Source organism: Diadema setosum, chromosome 15, assembly GCF_964275005.1.
Source record: "Diadema setosum chromosome 15, eeDiaSeto1, whole genome shotgun sequence".
NCBI lineage: Eukaryota > Metazoa > Echinodermata > Echinoidea > Diadematoida > Diadematidae > Diadema > Diadema setosum.
This window is the reverse complement of record NC_092699.1, coordinates 13,526,073-13,539,982: the sequence shown is the minus strand read 5'-3', so window position 1 is coordinate 13,539,982 and position 13,910 is coordinate 13,526,073. Positions and strand designations below refer to the sequence as shown.

The 13,910-nt window shown below is 40.2% G+C and overlaps 2 protein-coding genes and 1 long non-coding RNA gene across 3 annotated transcripts; all 3 read right to left on the bottom strand.

Moving 5' to 3' along the window:
- Positions 1–3,018: 3,018 nt before the first annotated feature.
- On the bottom strand, positions 3,019–12,069 carry LOC140239054 (uncharacterized). Its single transcript, XR_011901948.1, has 3 exons — positions 11,873–12,069; positions 3,834–3,931; positions 3,019–3,394 (listed from the first exon to the last, which is right to left on the bottom strand). It is a non-coding gene; the product is annotated as an uncharacterized lncRNA (long non-coding RNA).
- On the bottom strand, positions 7,277–11,839 carry LOC140239043 (uncharacterized). Its single transcript, XM_072318939.1, has 2 exons — positions 11,798–11,839; positions 7,277–9,232 (listed from the first exon to the last, which is right to left on the bottom strand). Exon 2 carries the CDS (start codon positions 8,323–8,325, stop codon positions 7,357–7,359), a length of 969 nt encoding a protein of 322 aa, XP_072175040.1. The 5' UTR covers positions 8,326–9,232; positions 11,798–11,839; the 3' UTR covers positions 7,277–7,356.
- LOC140239041 (uncharacterized) lies at positions 8,202–11,638 on the bottom strand. The gene is made up of 2 exons (XM_072318937.1): positions 10,293–11,638; positions 8,202–8,328 (listed from the first exon to the last, which is right to left on the bottom strand). The coding sequence occupies exon 1, from the start codon at positions 11,561–11,563 to the stop codon at positions 10,313–10,315; it is 1,251 nt and encodes a 416-aa protein (XP_072175038.1). The 5' UTR covers positions 11,564–11,638; the 3' UTR covers positions 8,202–8,328; positions 10,293–10,312.
- Positions 12,070–13,910: the final 1,841 nt, after the last annotated feature.

Here is a 13,910-nt window from a genome sequence, read left to right as displayed (position 1 = left end):
AAACTCACTGCGTCGGTTCGTAAATCCATCGTTTCTTGCGCGCAGAACCGACGTAAGTTGTATTACGCCGGTTCGTGAGACCCGCGCTGTAGGGCCTGTACAATAGGTAACGTGCAATACGCGTGTATCTACGAACCGTCGCTATTTCATTTTCGTATGTGTTTACATACAAATACTATTAGGGCTATACCTGCTTATCAGCAATAACCTTATTAATTGAAATTAATTGTCATGTAATGATTGTTGTGATGATTACAATACATTTAGTGATAATTAAGATGATAATACAAGCCAGTTTCTCTTAATTGTTCTAAAAAGAGTGTTGTCATTGTTTTCATCTTCATTTAGTACACGCATGTATTGTTATTATAGCTGTGGTTGATCGTTCCAAAGATTTCTTTGCCCCCCCCCCCCCCCTTTTTTTGTGGATATATTATTATTTAACACTTTTGCATTTGGACATCTATGGTAATACATGTATTCGGTATACTGTGTTTCATATTTTTTTACTTTTTACCGTTTTTTTTTTTTTACTTAATTAACTTACTTTTTCATTTTTTCACATTATTTTTAATTCAAATTCGGTTCACTTCTTTCATAATACACTGTAATTATGAATGTTTGTTCTAAGATGAAGGATACCGCTAAATCTTGGGAAAAAGACGTGCCAGTCAGTAATAATTACTTGTATTTACTCATCTTTCATACTCATGCATGCACTCTGTTATTTCTTTCTCTGAAATAATATATTAATTTCTTTATTTCTTATTATTCCACATATTTGTGACATTTACTTTGTCACAATTTTTATCAGTGTCATTATTGTCATTTGGCTCGCATGCGAATTCACTCATAATTCCTCATTTTCCATCTTTCTCTTTCCTGCTCAACAGATTCTATGATAGCTGCACCTGATCATATAAAGACATAAACTCATCCTGCATGCACTCTTCGAAACTGATAAACTCCTAAAAATACATGAATATCAACACTATCAGAATTTCAAGCTTCATTTTAAATATATAATAATGGTCATGTTTTATTATGCCTTTTGCAGCAATATATTGAAGAGGTACATTATGTAATCGAAGAAACATAGGTCCTCAATAGAATATCAAATTTGAATTATTCAGAGATGAGTAATGACAATGGGAAGGATAACAATTGTGGAAGAGCTCCATAAATCAATACATATCCAATGGCAAATGGAGATGGAATCAAGATTCAAGAATATGTGTAATTCAAGTTCATTATTATATCAGTTCTTGTGTGTTCACAAAAAGAGGAACACAGTTCGAACATGCACACCAAATCTTACATCGTACATTTACATCTATAGAGTGTGGACGGAACATATACAAGAGAAAGAATAACATCCTCAAATTAATATATCAAGCATAACTACATGTATGTATATGACCACTCAAAGATGTTGCTGCATATGCATGAAGCTTGAGAGTGCTGCAACACCCATATGCTCAGATAAAAACTTGATGTATATCATACAAAAGAGAAGAGGTACTGCATGTACATGTAGTTACACTATTCACAGGACAGTAGAGAAAAAGCACGAGAGAGGGAAATGGGTGTCTAAAATAGGTCGATGTAAGGAGTGCCAAGCCAATTAAGTCTCTAATAGAAGTCATACATATATAAGGAAACAAATTAATCACAACATAAATGATCATGCTCATGTTAACCAATAATTAGCATCTAAAAATGTGTGTAGAAAGCCCATAATATCAGCCTTTCGCCCCGAAGGCTTGTATTATGAGAAAAGAGAAATTTTGGCCGACCCCCCCCCCCCCTCCCTGTGAATCCTTAATCCACCAGTACTATAAACACATTCTGAGAATGTGTTTTAGTACATGTACTAGCAAATTCACAAGAGGGTTGGGGAAATTCAGCCAAAATTGTGTGTGGCTAAAATAATTAAAAAGAAAGGTCATCAGCAAAACTACGGGGTGGATGCAGACAAATTTTCATGTGATGACTAAAAAATATGCAGCTAAAGGAAAAAAAAAAAGACGGCGGAGAGGGGCCAAGGCTAATTTGACTCCCCTCCCCCCCCCCCCACCAAAAAACAAACAAACAAACAAACACCACTGTTTTACAGCACCTTTCAAGGACTCTTAATTTTTTGTTTGTTAAAAACAAACGTCTCGAAGTAAAGAATTCCATATTGTAGGCGAAATGTAGACCGATACAGTGTATAAAGTGTACATCCCAAGCTATTAAAGAAAAAAAACACAGATTATGAATATCATTTAAAGTAAGAATTTCAGTGTGTTTAATCATCTTTAGTTGAGTTGCAAATGACATGTACATATTTAATAAGAGCAGTAAACTTCGAAGCGCCCCCAAGCCCTTCTATACTTAATTATTCATGTGTAAAGGTAGCGCCAGGGCACTCTGGTGGTCTAGTGGTTATGACGCTGGTCTAGTAATCCAGTGGTCGTGGGTTCGAATCCTGCTTGGGCTGCCTGTGATTTTTTTTTCACAGCAGCCTACAAACTGCACACTGCAGTTGCGTGCGTTACTACGGATGGAGACAAATGAATAATCTATTATTTTAATATACGATGTTTGACATCCTTATTGCAATCACTTTCTTTAATCGTGAATTTAGAGACATAATGAATTATTATTAAAAGAACTCAAATTTCTGTATTTTGTTGTGAGTTTGCATGGGAACATACACGTATCATAATTTACAATTTTAGTTAGATAAAGAACATCTTATAACAGAACAGTCTAGTGATGGTTGAATAATTATGTCAATTTGTGAAAAGTCCTATCATTTACATGGAGTGCATGTTCCCATGTTTATAAGAATCATACGTGACACATTCAAAGTGGGTTGAAGACAACAAAATAATAAATAAAAGAATAAAGGAGAATAGAACTTAATCTGATGACAGCATCATCTAAATATTGCCAATGTGCACTTAGAAATCTATCAAGATTTATCACAAGGTTATGATTACCACACAAAACCTTCAAGATTTATTATCATGAAATACATACCAATGAACACTTAAAAAAATCTAACGTTCCACATCCACATGAAGCTTTCCTTGATATAAATGTCTCTCTGTAGTGTTATTAAAGTGTAGCAAAATTGTAATTATGACATCACAGAATGGAATGCATTGTTTTCACCTTCAATCTTAGGATCTCCTTTCATGTTTCCACTTTACAATCACATTTCACTGTAGATATACCGTCCTTATGTTGTCGCCCTTCATCCCAATTTCTCCCTTCTATCCTATCTGTAGATTGTCTTCTTTCCTAAGCCATTGTATTCACATTCCTTGATGATCAGCACGATGCTGTACTTTTTTCTTCTTCTCTGAAACAGTCCAGCTCTTCGCTACTGCATGGCATCAGTCATCTGAAAGAAAAGACAGAAATTAAGAACTTTCGATTAAAATCAAACATCATGATACAAGATACAACTTTCATTTTGCGAAAAAGAAATCAGCCAACTAAACTGTAGTTGAAATTATTTTGCTCTATTTATCTAAACATAAAACAAAACGGTATACAGGATCAAAGAATGTCAAAAAAATACTGCTGTTTTTGATGCATATTCAAATTGTCTCGCCTTTTACATATTTTAATGATGCAAGATCTTATGTCTAGCACTTAGTAAGTCTCATGTAGAATTTAAATTATTATTCACATGAATAAATCTGCATGTCCTTGTAAACAAGGCATTGCTTTGAAAAAGCTGAATATTACTAATTGCATCTGGGAAAGAGTCTACGACAATCAAACTTGTTTATTATCAGAGACTTTAATATTTTAATAAGACCTAGACTCTACATTACCATTGTATTCACATCCGTTGGTGATATACACGACCCTGTACTTTTCCTTTTCTTTTCTGAGACAGTCCAGTTCTTCGCTACTACATGGCACCAGTCATCTGAAAGAAAAGAAAGAAATTAAGAACTTTTGATTAAAATCAAACATCATGGCACAAGATACAACTTTAATTTTGAGAAGAAAAAAAAAATCAGCCAACAAAACTGAAGTTGAAATTATTTTGCTCTATTTATATTAAACATAAAACAAAATGGTAGGCCTATGCAGGATCAAAGAATGTCAAAAAATGCTGCTGTTCGTATTTGATGCATATTCAAATTGTCTCTTCATTTACACATTTTACTGATGCAAGATATTATGTTTAGCACTTGGTATGTCTCATGTAGAAATTGAATCATCATTCACATGAATATAAATCTACATGTATTTGTAAACAAGGCATTGCATTGAAATAGCTGAATATTACTACATGTACCTGCATTTGGGAAACAGTCTATGACAATCAAACCTGTTTCTTATCAGAGACTGTAACATCTTAATTAGACCTAGACTCTACATTATCATTCAGCTTTTAAAGGTATTAACCATTCACCTATAAAACACTGGCATTGTCACGTGCATCATATTTCTTTGATACTGCACATATTTTCATGAAGTCTGCACAAGAATGCAAATGAAACACGTCTGCTGTTTGGTATTTATAAAAAAAAAAAATCACTAACCTGGAAGTCCTTGGCCTTAGAAATAAAACGTGGCGAGTTAGTAGGAATTGACGTTAAAATAGAATAAGAATAGATCTACTAAATAGGCCTTTGCCTCATGAATGTCTGGTCTAATTATAGACTAAGTGAAGTCTAGACCTTTCACTTTTAAGTTACCAGTGGTTCACAAAATTTATATTATAGATCTAGACTACATCTAGATCTAGACATCTAATACTATTAGATCTTGGCAACTTTTGTCTTTGTGACACGAAATTAACACGTCACGGATGATATTGCGGCGATATCCAACAGGATGACAGTACCACTATTACTGACTCAGTAAGTTGACATAGATAACTAACATCAACTTGTTAACGTACGTTAGAGATGGCACCATATACAAAAGCCGGTGACACTGACACTGACAGATCGAACGACTACGTTTAGACTAACGTTAAAGAGTTAGACTCGCCATCTCAGTAAGTCGGCCAAAGACAAAGTCAATACAGGGCTAAGTCAGTGTTACTGTTATGTTAGGCCTAACAAATGTTAACGGTTACTCGGTTAGGTTAGGTTTACCAGAAGTCAAGAGTCCTGGTTAAATCAGTCGAGGGACATTTCTTAGAAGTCCTTCGATTCCAAGAATAAAAAGTGTGAAAGAACAAAGGGAAATAAGGAAAGAAGAAAGGACAAAAGATTATGTATGGCTGCTGTGGAAATCGACAGCGCCACTGTATCACTATCAATCAAGCGTAAATATATAAACGCCATTTGGTTGGGCCACATTCACAAGTTTTAGGGGAAAAAAGCCCCACCGCTGTGCTTAGGTACTCCACTCGAACTAACGTTAGACATACACTACACACAGTACGGTACTAGGGCTGAATTCACAAGTATACTTTAACACTGCACTGTACAGGAAAGCCACCTAACCTGTAGAGTACTCGTAGTGTTTAGGTAGTATCACTAGACCACATACTGTCATAGATGACATCTACACCAACGCTGCACACTGGCACTGGTCCGACGGTCCCTGACCAGGAAAAATCACTGTTGGACACTGACCAGTAACTTTTTCAGGAATGGACCAGTAAAGATTGGGGGAAAAAATGGGTGGACTCTACCTACTATTACCACTAGTCTAGATGTAGATCTAGAGCTAGACTACCGTGTACCGGTATGGCTCTGAACTGTGTTAATTTGACTTGGTCTTAGACTTCAGCTGATCTTAGTTTTAGTAACTGGTACCGTAGCCCGACCAGACGCTGTTAATACGCTACGCGAATACAGCGTCTGACCAACGAGCGGGCACCTACAAAGTGGGGAACCACAACACAACTACAAAACTTATGAAAATTTATACGTTCTTTATAAACAATGTACACGTTACCAAACGTTACTCACCTTAAGTGCATGCTTGTATTACAGAAGGTTCGTAAGTCCATTGAGAGCCCTCGTGATAAGTCCGTGGAACCAAAAAATGATACTTTCTGGCGGATTCCCTAACACCGTCAGGGTTCATCGTTGCAGAATTCAAAATGGCGCCTTGATCTCTGCGGAAATCTTTTGCGTGCGTGCGATGCGCTGCTTGAGTGTTGGTGTAGCAGCACGGTCGACAGCGCGACCTTTTGAAAGGGCATTCAGATCATGTGACCTCCCGGATATTGGAAATGGCCTGGCGTGAAAGACGATGTACCGTTCGTGAACCGTTCACACATGCTGCATATAACCATCATTTTAGGTAAGTTATCAAATCTAAATTTCAATATTCATAGCATAGATATGAAGTCTCATTATCATTTTGTTCGTCAGATGAGTTTGAAGTGACAAAAAAATGATCTAAAGTATCAAAATTCAATCCGATCGCATGCTATCGTTGGACCCTCTTCGTGTTTGGAGCTTCGTTGGTACAGCCCTGTCGCGCTACGTATGTACAGCGGCGACTGGGCTGTGTATAGTTACTGGTACCGGTATTACAAGTAAAGTCTTAACTTAGACTTAATAGTTAGACTTGAAAGTAAAAGTCTAACATGTCTAACTTTATTCTTTACTCTTCCTTTGAGTTTTACTGTTAGACTTTTTTTTTTGTTTAGTACGCCTACTTTGTCAATCTCATGATTTCATTTTCAACTCAAAAGTCAAGGCTTTAAATAGTGTCTTCGAGACTTTGAAATCTTGCAATCTGCATGTCTTGCACACAGACGTTACGACTACAGTACTCAGTAGTCTCAGAAGTAACGACATAAGTTGAAAAGAAACAATAAATAACATGATTTGGGATCTAATTTGAAATTGTATGGCGTTTACAGACTAGGCTTCATAAGCATCACGCGATTGAATACATGGGACTACACACTACCGCAATTAATGGTTATGGTAGTCCAACTGAAACTGTTATTTTGAGCATGATTTTAATAGAAAGATTAAATGAGAACTTACCTGTTTGAAATTTGATCTTTATTTTACGAGGGAGTTGTAGGAAGAGAATACATTGAGAGACCCGCTTTGCGCACGCGCAGTCATTTTTCGAAGCATCAAATGTGGCTGCTGGATATTTGAAAGATTATGGAGAACTTAGCTTCACGTTTGAAACTTTGGGAGGGAGAGGAGGGAATGTATTCTCTTCCTACAACTCCCTCGTAAAATAAAGATCAAATTTCAAACAGGTAAGTTCTCATTTAATCTTTCTATTTTACTTCTGGAGTCTCCGAAAGAGACTACATTGAGATTTTGAAGCCCAGTAGCCATATTTGTAAGAAATATAACAGAAATGACTATGAATTGTCATTTACCAAAACGGTAAATTGTTTACCTTGCCTGGTCATTTTAGTAGAGCAGTTGAAAGACACTTGCTCCCATCCAGCAAAGGTTTTCTGTAGTACTTTCTGAAAGTCTTTTCATTCGTCCAGCCTGCCTTCTCAAGGATAAACGAAACTGGCAAGTCTGCTCTGTGTGCAGCTGACGTCGCAGCTGCTCTTGTTGAGTGAGCCTTATATTTTGAAGTGTCGATTCCTGCCGCTGTCATAACATCTTTGATCCACCTGGAGATGGTTTGTGACGTAACTTTCGCATGGGGTCTGCGAAAACTAATAAAGAGCCGACGCTCTTGGCCTCGAATTTCCTCAGTCCTCCGTATGTAGGCTTTGATGTAGTTGACAACGCACAATCGACGATCTGGAGGGTAGGCTTTCATGCTCAGTGTGTAGCCAGCGTTTCCAGGCCTATTTTGTTTCAATAGCTCGCTGAAATGAAATGTAACTGATGATCCCTTGAGTATCATGTTGTCCAAATTCAGGAGCTGCAACGACTGTGCTCTCTGTGTTGAGATGAGAGCCATGAGCATGCATAGCTTTTTGGTGAGATCTTGTAGGCTCAGTGCATTTGCCGGTGACAGCTTTCTGAGATAGCAAAACACAATATTTACATCCCAAGTATCTACATAGCGAGGTCTTGGGGTTCGGAGATGGAAAACTCCCTTCATAAATCTTGATATCAAAATGTTGTTCCCAACTGTAGAGGCACCATCCTCAAGAACTAGGAATGATGCGAGCGCACTTCTTGCTGTGTTGAGTGCATTGTATCCAAGACCTCCTACATGAAAAAGCTCACTAAGAAATTCTAAAACAAACTGAACACTAGAGTGAAGATGGCTTTTCTTCTTACTCTTGCAAAAGTCTTTCCACTTCTTTATGTACACACAATATTGCTTCTGGGTAGAGGCTCTCCAAGAAGCGGCCAAAATGTCCACAATTTCCTTCTTTAGTCCTGTCCTTTCGAAGGGCTGCCGCATAACCTGCAACAGAGAAGATCAATTCGATCATACAAGGGATGTGGTTCATGCGTAACAGGTTGCGTTAATAGGTTCCTACTCCTTGTAATTAGCACTGCTTCACCCTTTAACATCCTTTTCAGCTTAGGAAACCATGCCTGTGTGGGCCAATTTGGCACTACCATTATGCCTTCAGCTCTATCTGTTCTAATTTTTTGAAGACATCTTGGGATGAGACAGAATGGGGGAAAGGCATAGAATTTGAATTCTCCCCAATCCAACGTAAATGCATCTACGGCTTCTGCATTTGGATCTGGCAACCAAGTGACATATCTCTCAAGTTGGTTGTTTAGTCTGGACGCAAAGAGATCAATGTCTGGAAGCCCAAAAACTGAAACTAGTTTGTTAAAGGCTTGCTTGTTAAGCATCCATTCATTTCGGTCACTGAACTTTCTAGACCTGCTGTCTGCCTCAGTGTTCTCACTCCCTGGAAGGTGTGCTGCAGTAACCCAAATATTACGTTCCATGCACCACCTCCAGATGTCTCTAGCTGCACTGTCACAGTCCTTGGACTTAATACCCCCCATGTTATTCAAATAAGCAACTGCTGTTGTGTTGTCTGACCTAAGGAGGACATGAACATCATGTAAAGAAGAGCAAAAGGACTTCAGTCCAAACCCGGCTGCCAATGTCTCCAGGTAATTGATATCATTCTTTCTAGCTCTTTCCATTTCAAGATCGTTCCATCTGCCTCCTGTTTCAATGGACAGATTTGTGGCTCCCCAACCAAGCCCACTAGCGTCTGTACGCAGCTCAAGTGTAGGTCTGTTACGCTTAATTGGTGCACACTCCTCAAAGACATGATTAATCCACCATTTGAGCTCTTCTTTCCCTTCTAATGACAGCTTCATAGGTCTGTCAAAATGGCCTTTGTTAGCTTTAAGGGCGGCAATTTTGTCACGTTCTAAGCATCTGTAGAAAAGAGGGCCATGTTGGACTCCAGGGAAAGTAGCTATTATCTTCCCGATAACATGTGACACCTGCCTGATTGTGGGTCTAGTATTGTCAAGCAAGTCTGAACAGACTGTGATAATGTCCTGCATTTTCTCTTCTGGCAAGGAGATAGTCATATCACCAGTGTGCAGCTTAAACCCTAGGAATGTGAGCTCTTGTTGGGGTTCTAGCATAGATTTCTCCTCATGGACTACGAAACCTAGCTCAGACAGGAGATTTGTGGTTGCACGTACAGCCTCCTTTGTTTGTTCTATTGACTCTCCGATAATGAGAGTATCATCAAGGTAGCCTAATACTATGTGCCCCATTTCTCTCAGTGTAGCGAAAACAGGTTTCATGAGCTTGGTGAAAAGTCTGGGCGCTGTGCTGAGCCCATTTGGTAGGACTTTGAACCTGTAAAATTTCCCTTGCCATGGAAATTTCAAGAATTTTCTGTGTTCAGTGTCAATTGGAATGGAGTAGTAAGCATCTCGGAGGTCGACTGAGGCTAGGAAATCTCCTGGGGAGATTAAAAGGGCAGCTGTATGAATGTTATCCATTTTGAAGTGTTGTACGCTCACACACTTGTTCAAATCTGTCAAATCAAGTATTAGTCGAACACCACCATTTTTCTTGGGTCGTGTGAAAATGTTTGAGAGAAATTCTCCTTCTTCATGACCACATTCTTCGATAACATTCTTAGTCAGTAAGCTTGCGATCTCTCTGTCAATACAAGCTGAATTGTGCTGGTTTGGTTTGTATTGAATGAAGGGCTTATCCCTCCTAGGGGGCATACATGCTTCTTCAAATTCAATTTTGTAACCCCTGATTGCTGCCAAAATAAATGGATCAGCTGTGATTTGGCACCATCGCCTGTAAAAAAGCCTCACTCGACCTCCGACTGCCACTGGAGCTTTCTTTGGAATACATTGCACACACGTACAAATACATTGGGGAATGCAGGTATGATTATGATGTGAATCGAAACTACCTACCTCTTTGGGTATGCTGGTAGTTATTTCTTGCGCTGCATTGGAGGCCTGTGCTGTGGAGCCTGTTGTGGGGGGCGGCTCGCTGTGCGGGGTGGTGGCTGCTTGCTGTGACCCCACTGTGGGCGCTGACCTAAAAAAGGCCTGCTACTACCGCCGGCTGTTGGTCTGTGTGTTGAGGCAGCTGAACTTGCAGTCCAGCCAGCACTTCTGTATTGTCGCTTGGAGAAAGCTGCTCCCCTGTACGGGTGGTACGTACTAGACTGTGGCCGCGAAATTGGGTTTCTCATCACCCCTGATGCAGCTTTCTGCTCCTCTTTGAGGTCTTTCATTCTCTTTCCCAATTCATCCCCGAATAGGAATTTAGTGACGGGAGTGGAAGGTTTGCAAAGATGAGAGTAAGTGGCTGCCATGTCCGGCTTGATAAGTTCTTTCCTCAACGAATTGAGTTCAAAATTGGCATTGCACAGCAACGCCAATGCGTCCTGCTGTGTGTCGGTCAGCCGAGGTGATGGGAAGGACTGTATTAGCGCGCTCAGGCCCTTCGTCAGCGACTTCTGCACACGCTGTAACTTGGCATCTCTACTGCGTGTGTGTTGCGGTAGGTTATCCCAGATCGGGCCGTTCACCTTCGGTGTAGCGAGGTAAACACAGTTGCTCGGGGCTGGATACTTAGATGCCGTCTCTTCCAACACTTTTTCTTCTAGAGGGTGGCTTATGAGGTAAGTAGTAGAGCTGGCTAAGTCCTCGTCTACCGGTAGCCCTGTATCACCCGGCTTGGCAAATTTTGCTGCGAGAACGGGGATTTCTAGCACGTCTGCCGCGTCTGACGCAAATTCGCCTTCTTCTCTGTTGGCTTCGCCCGTGTCACGCACGTGCGGCTCCCCGCACTGTTGAAAATCAGTTTCCATAGGAATTTCACACTGTCCGGCGCTGTGCGCCTCATCGTACGCCACAAAATGGCGCGATGCCGGTTTCGGCGGCGTGGAGTTTACACTGGGCAGCGCGTCGACCACTTTACTCAGAAGACTTTCCAGTCTCGATAGTCTGTCCTCGACATCCGAGGATTTTTCGGCCGTCTTTGGGCCCTGCTTCGCTTGCGGCACTTTACCCGCCATGTTAGTACCGGAAACCGTGACCGACTTAACTAGTTTCTTTTTCGGCTTGACTTGTTTGCCTGTCGGAGGGGAACGTTCTTCGCAAACAACGTTGGTGTTTGCCACTGCGCCGGGCTTAGCCGGATGATGCAGCTGTTCTTGGGGCTGTTGTACCTCCATCACCGTAGCCACCGCGTGACTTTCGTGGAATGAGGCCGCTAGAAAAGGCTGTGCTTGCCGCCTTGCTAAGCACCGAATAATCGTTGTACGATATAGGAAGATAGCGGAATCTAAGTTCCACTAACTGCTGGTTTCTAGAACCGTTAGTACCGCGAAATGCGAAAAAAGATCAGAATTTTCGACTGCGATAAGGGAACTGCGTTCGAATACTCGTGCGTAGAAAAGCGATATGACTGCGCGTGCGCAAAGCGGGTCTCTCAATGTAGTCTCTTTCGGAGACTCCAGAAGTAAAATAGGATTATAGCTTACCATTCACTTCACTCGTGGACAGTGGGCTGGCTTAGGCCGTCATTCATCTTTCAGAAGGTTTGGTTCTCACTCTGAGATCTGGATTAGGGCCAAAACCTAATTCTAGGCCAGTAAGTTGAACAAAGCTCAAAGTAACGCAACTGCGACAGTTCGTGAAACCCGCATTGCTCTTCACCGTAGCAATTCGGGTTTTACGAACCGGCGTATCTTTCGTGCGTCGGTTCGTGAAACTCCTTTTTCTCAATTTCTCGATATTTCGAGTACCGTCGTTTTTTTTCTTTCTTTGATAAAATTAAGAATAATTAATTTTGTGATCTAAAATTTTGGGATTCGGTAGAGTTTTGAAAGCACTTTCATTTGGTACCAATATCTCGATTTTGAAAATTTTGACCAAAATCGAAATAGCGTCAGTTCGTGAAAACGCCGACGATATGTCTAATCAATAGAGCATGTTGCTATTCACCTGTATGCTATCATATTAACTGCTATCTTATCTATGTGGGGGCGCTGTGGTATAGTGGATAAGACTCTCGACTCCCGATCGGAGGACCTGAGTTCGAAGCCCGCCCAGTGCTGACGTCCTTAGACAAGATGTTTTGCCCACCATGTCCCTCTCAACCCAGGTGTATACATTAATGGGTACCGGTACCCTGGCAACGCTAGGGTAATAATAATAGCAGGGCCCTCTGGTAGAGCAGTGGCAAAACTGAAGAGGCTCTTACCCTGGGTTTGTTTGTTTGTTTGTTTGTTTGTTTGTTTGTTTGTTTGTTCATTTTCCATCTGACAAGATGGCTGGATAGCCCATATTCAGCTACGTTAAGCTGGTCTTCCATGGGGTCCAGTTGGATGTGAGGTGGGACCACTTCACCGGGTTAAACACCCTGCTCTTTGCGATGAATGAATGAAGCGGGATCTTTTACGTGCATGAGTTGTTGCTCTCTCATACACGGGACCTCCATTTTATGTCCTATCCGAGGGACAGAGAGTTTTGCCTCTTGCTAGAGGGGACGGTATGTTTACACACAACAATGCTCAGTCCAGACTCGGGTTCGAATCCGGGCCGCGTGATCGTGAGGCAGACGCGCTACCGACTGAGCCAACTCACCGCCCTAAGACCTTATTGTTATCTTAATAATAAGGTAAATAAGACCTTATTATTATCTTTAAAAAAGAGGGCTCCCGAACTGAAATCACACAACAAATATGAACCTAAAAGACACATTCATTATCACATATTACCCACAACTCATCTCCACACAAACACTTCATGTTTATGCACAATGCACCGCTGCACTTTTTTGTCTTTTCTTCTTCTTTTTTTTTCTCTCTCTCTCTCTTTATCTCCACTCAGTGGGTAGTGACTTGAGTATCGTACTGGTTACACAACTGTTTCTGAGACCATTATCCTCTTGAAGCTTTTCCTGATGGTTTTCTGTATTTCTGTTGTATTTAGAGTTGCTAAATTTGTCTTTTGAACAGCAGGTACATGAGATTCTATGTTTGCGTATATATAATATATATATATACATACATATTTTACCTGCTCTTTTTCATATTTATCTATTTATTTATTTATCTGTCTATCTTTTTCAGCACGGCACAAGATTCAGCCAGACGGCTGTTCTTCCTCATTGCATCATTTTTGAATATGTCGCATTTTTTTATCAATCACATCTGTTTTAACTGTTAGATTCAAACAATATTGTACGCAGTCAGTTTGTTCAATTAACTTTGTATTACATTTTTTGTGCATTATTTTGTGCATTTGTGCATGAAAAATTATTAGATTAGTCCTATTGGATAACATAAAAATCAAACCTCGATAACGAGGATGAGAAATCCATACTGCGATTTCGTAGGCATTGTGAAAAGTAAAAATAATGATTTATAAAAACTTGATCGAAGAACTTTTTTTTTTTTTGATGATGATGATTTGTAATCATCTTATGCTTTAGCGCCCTCTTGGTTAGTTTATCAGCTCAGACAAAGTACAGCACTAGTGCTACAAATTATCATTACCACTGTAATGTATAAGCCA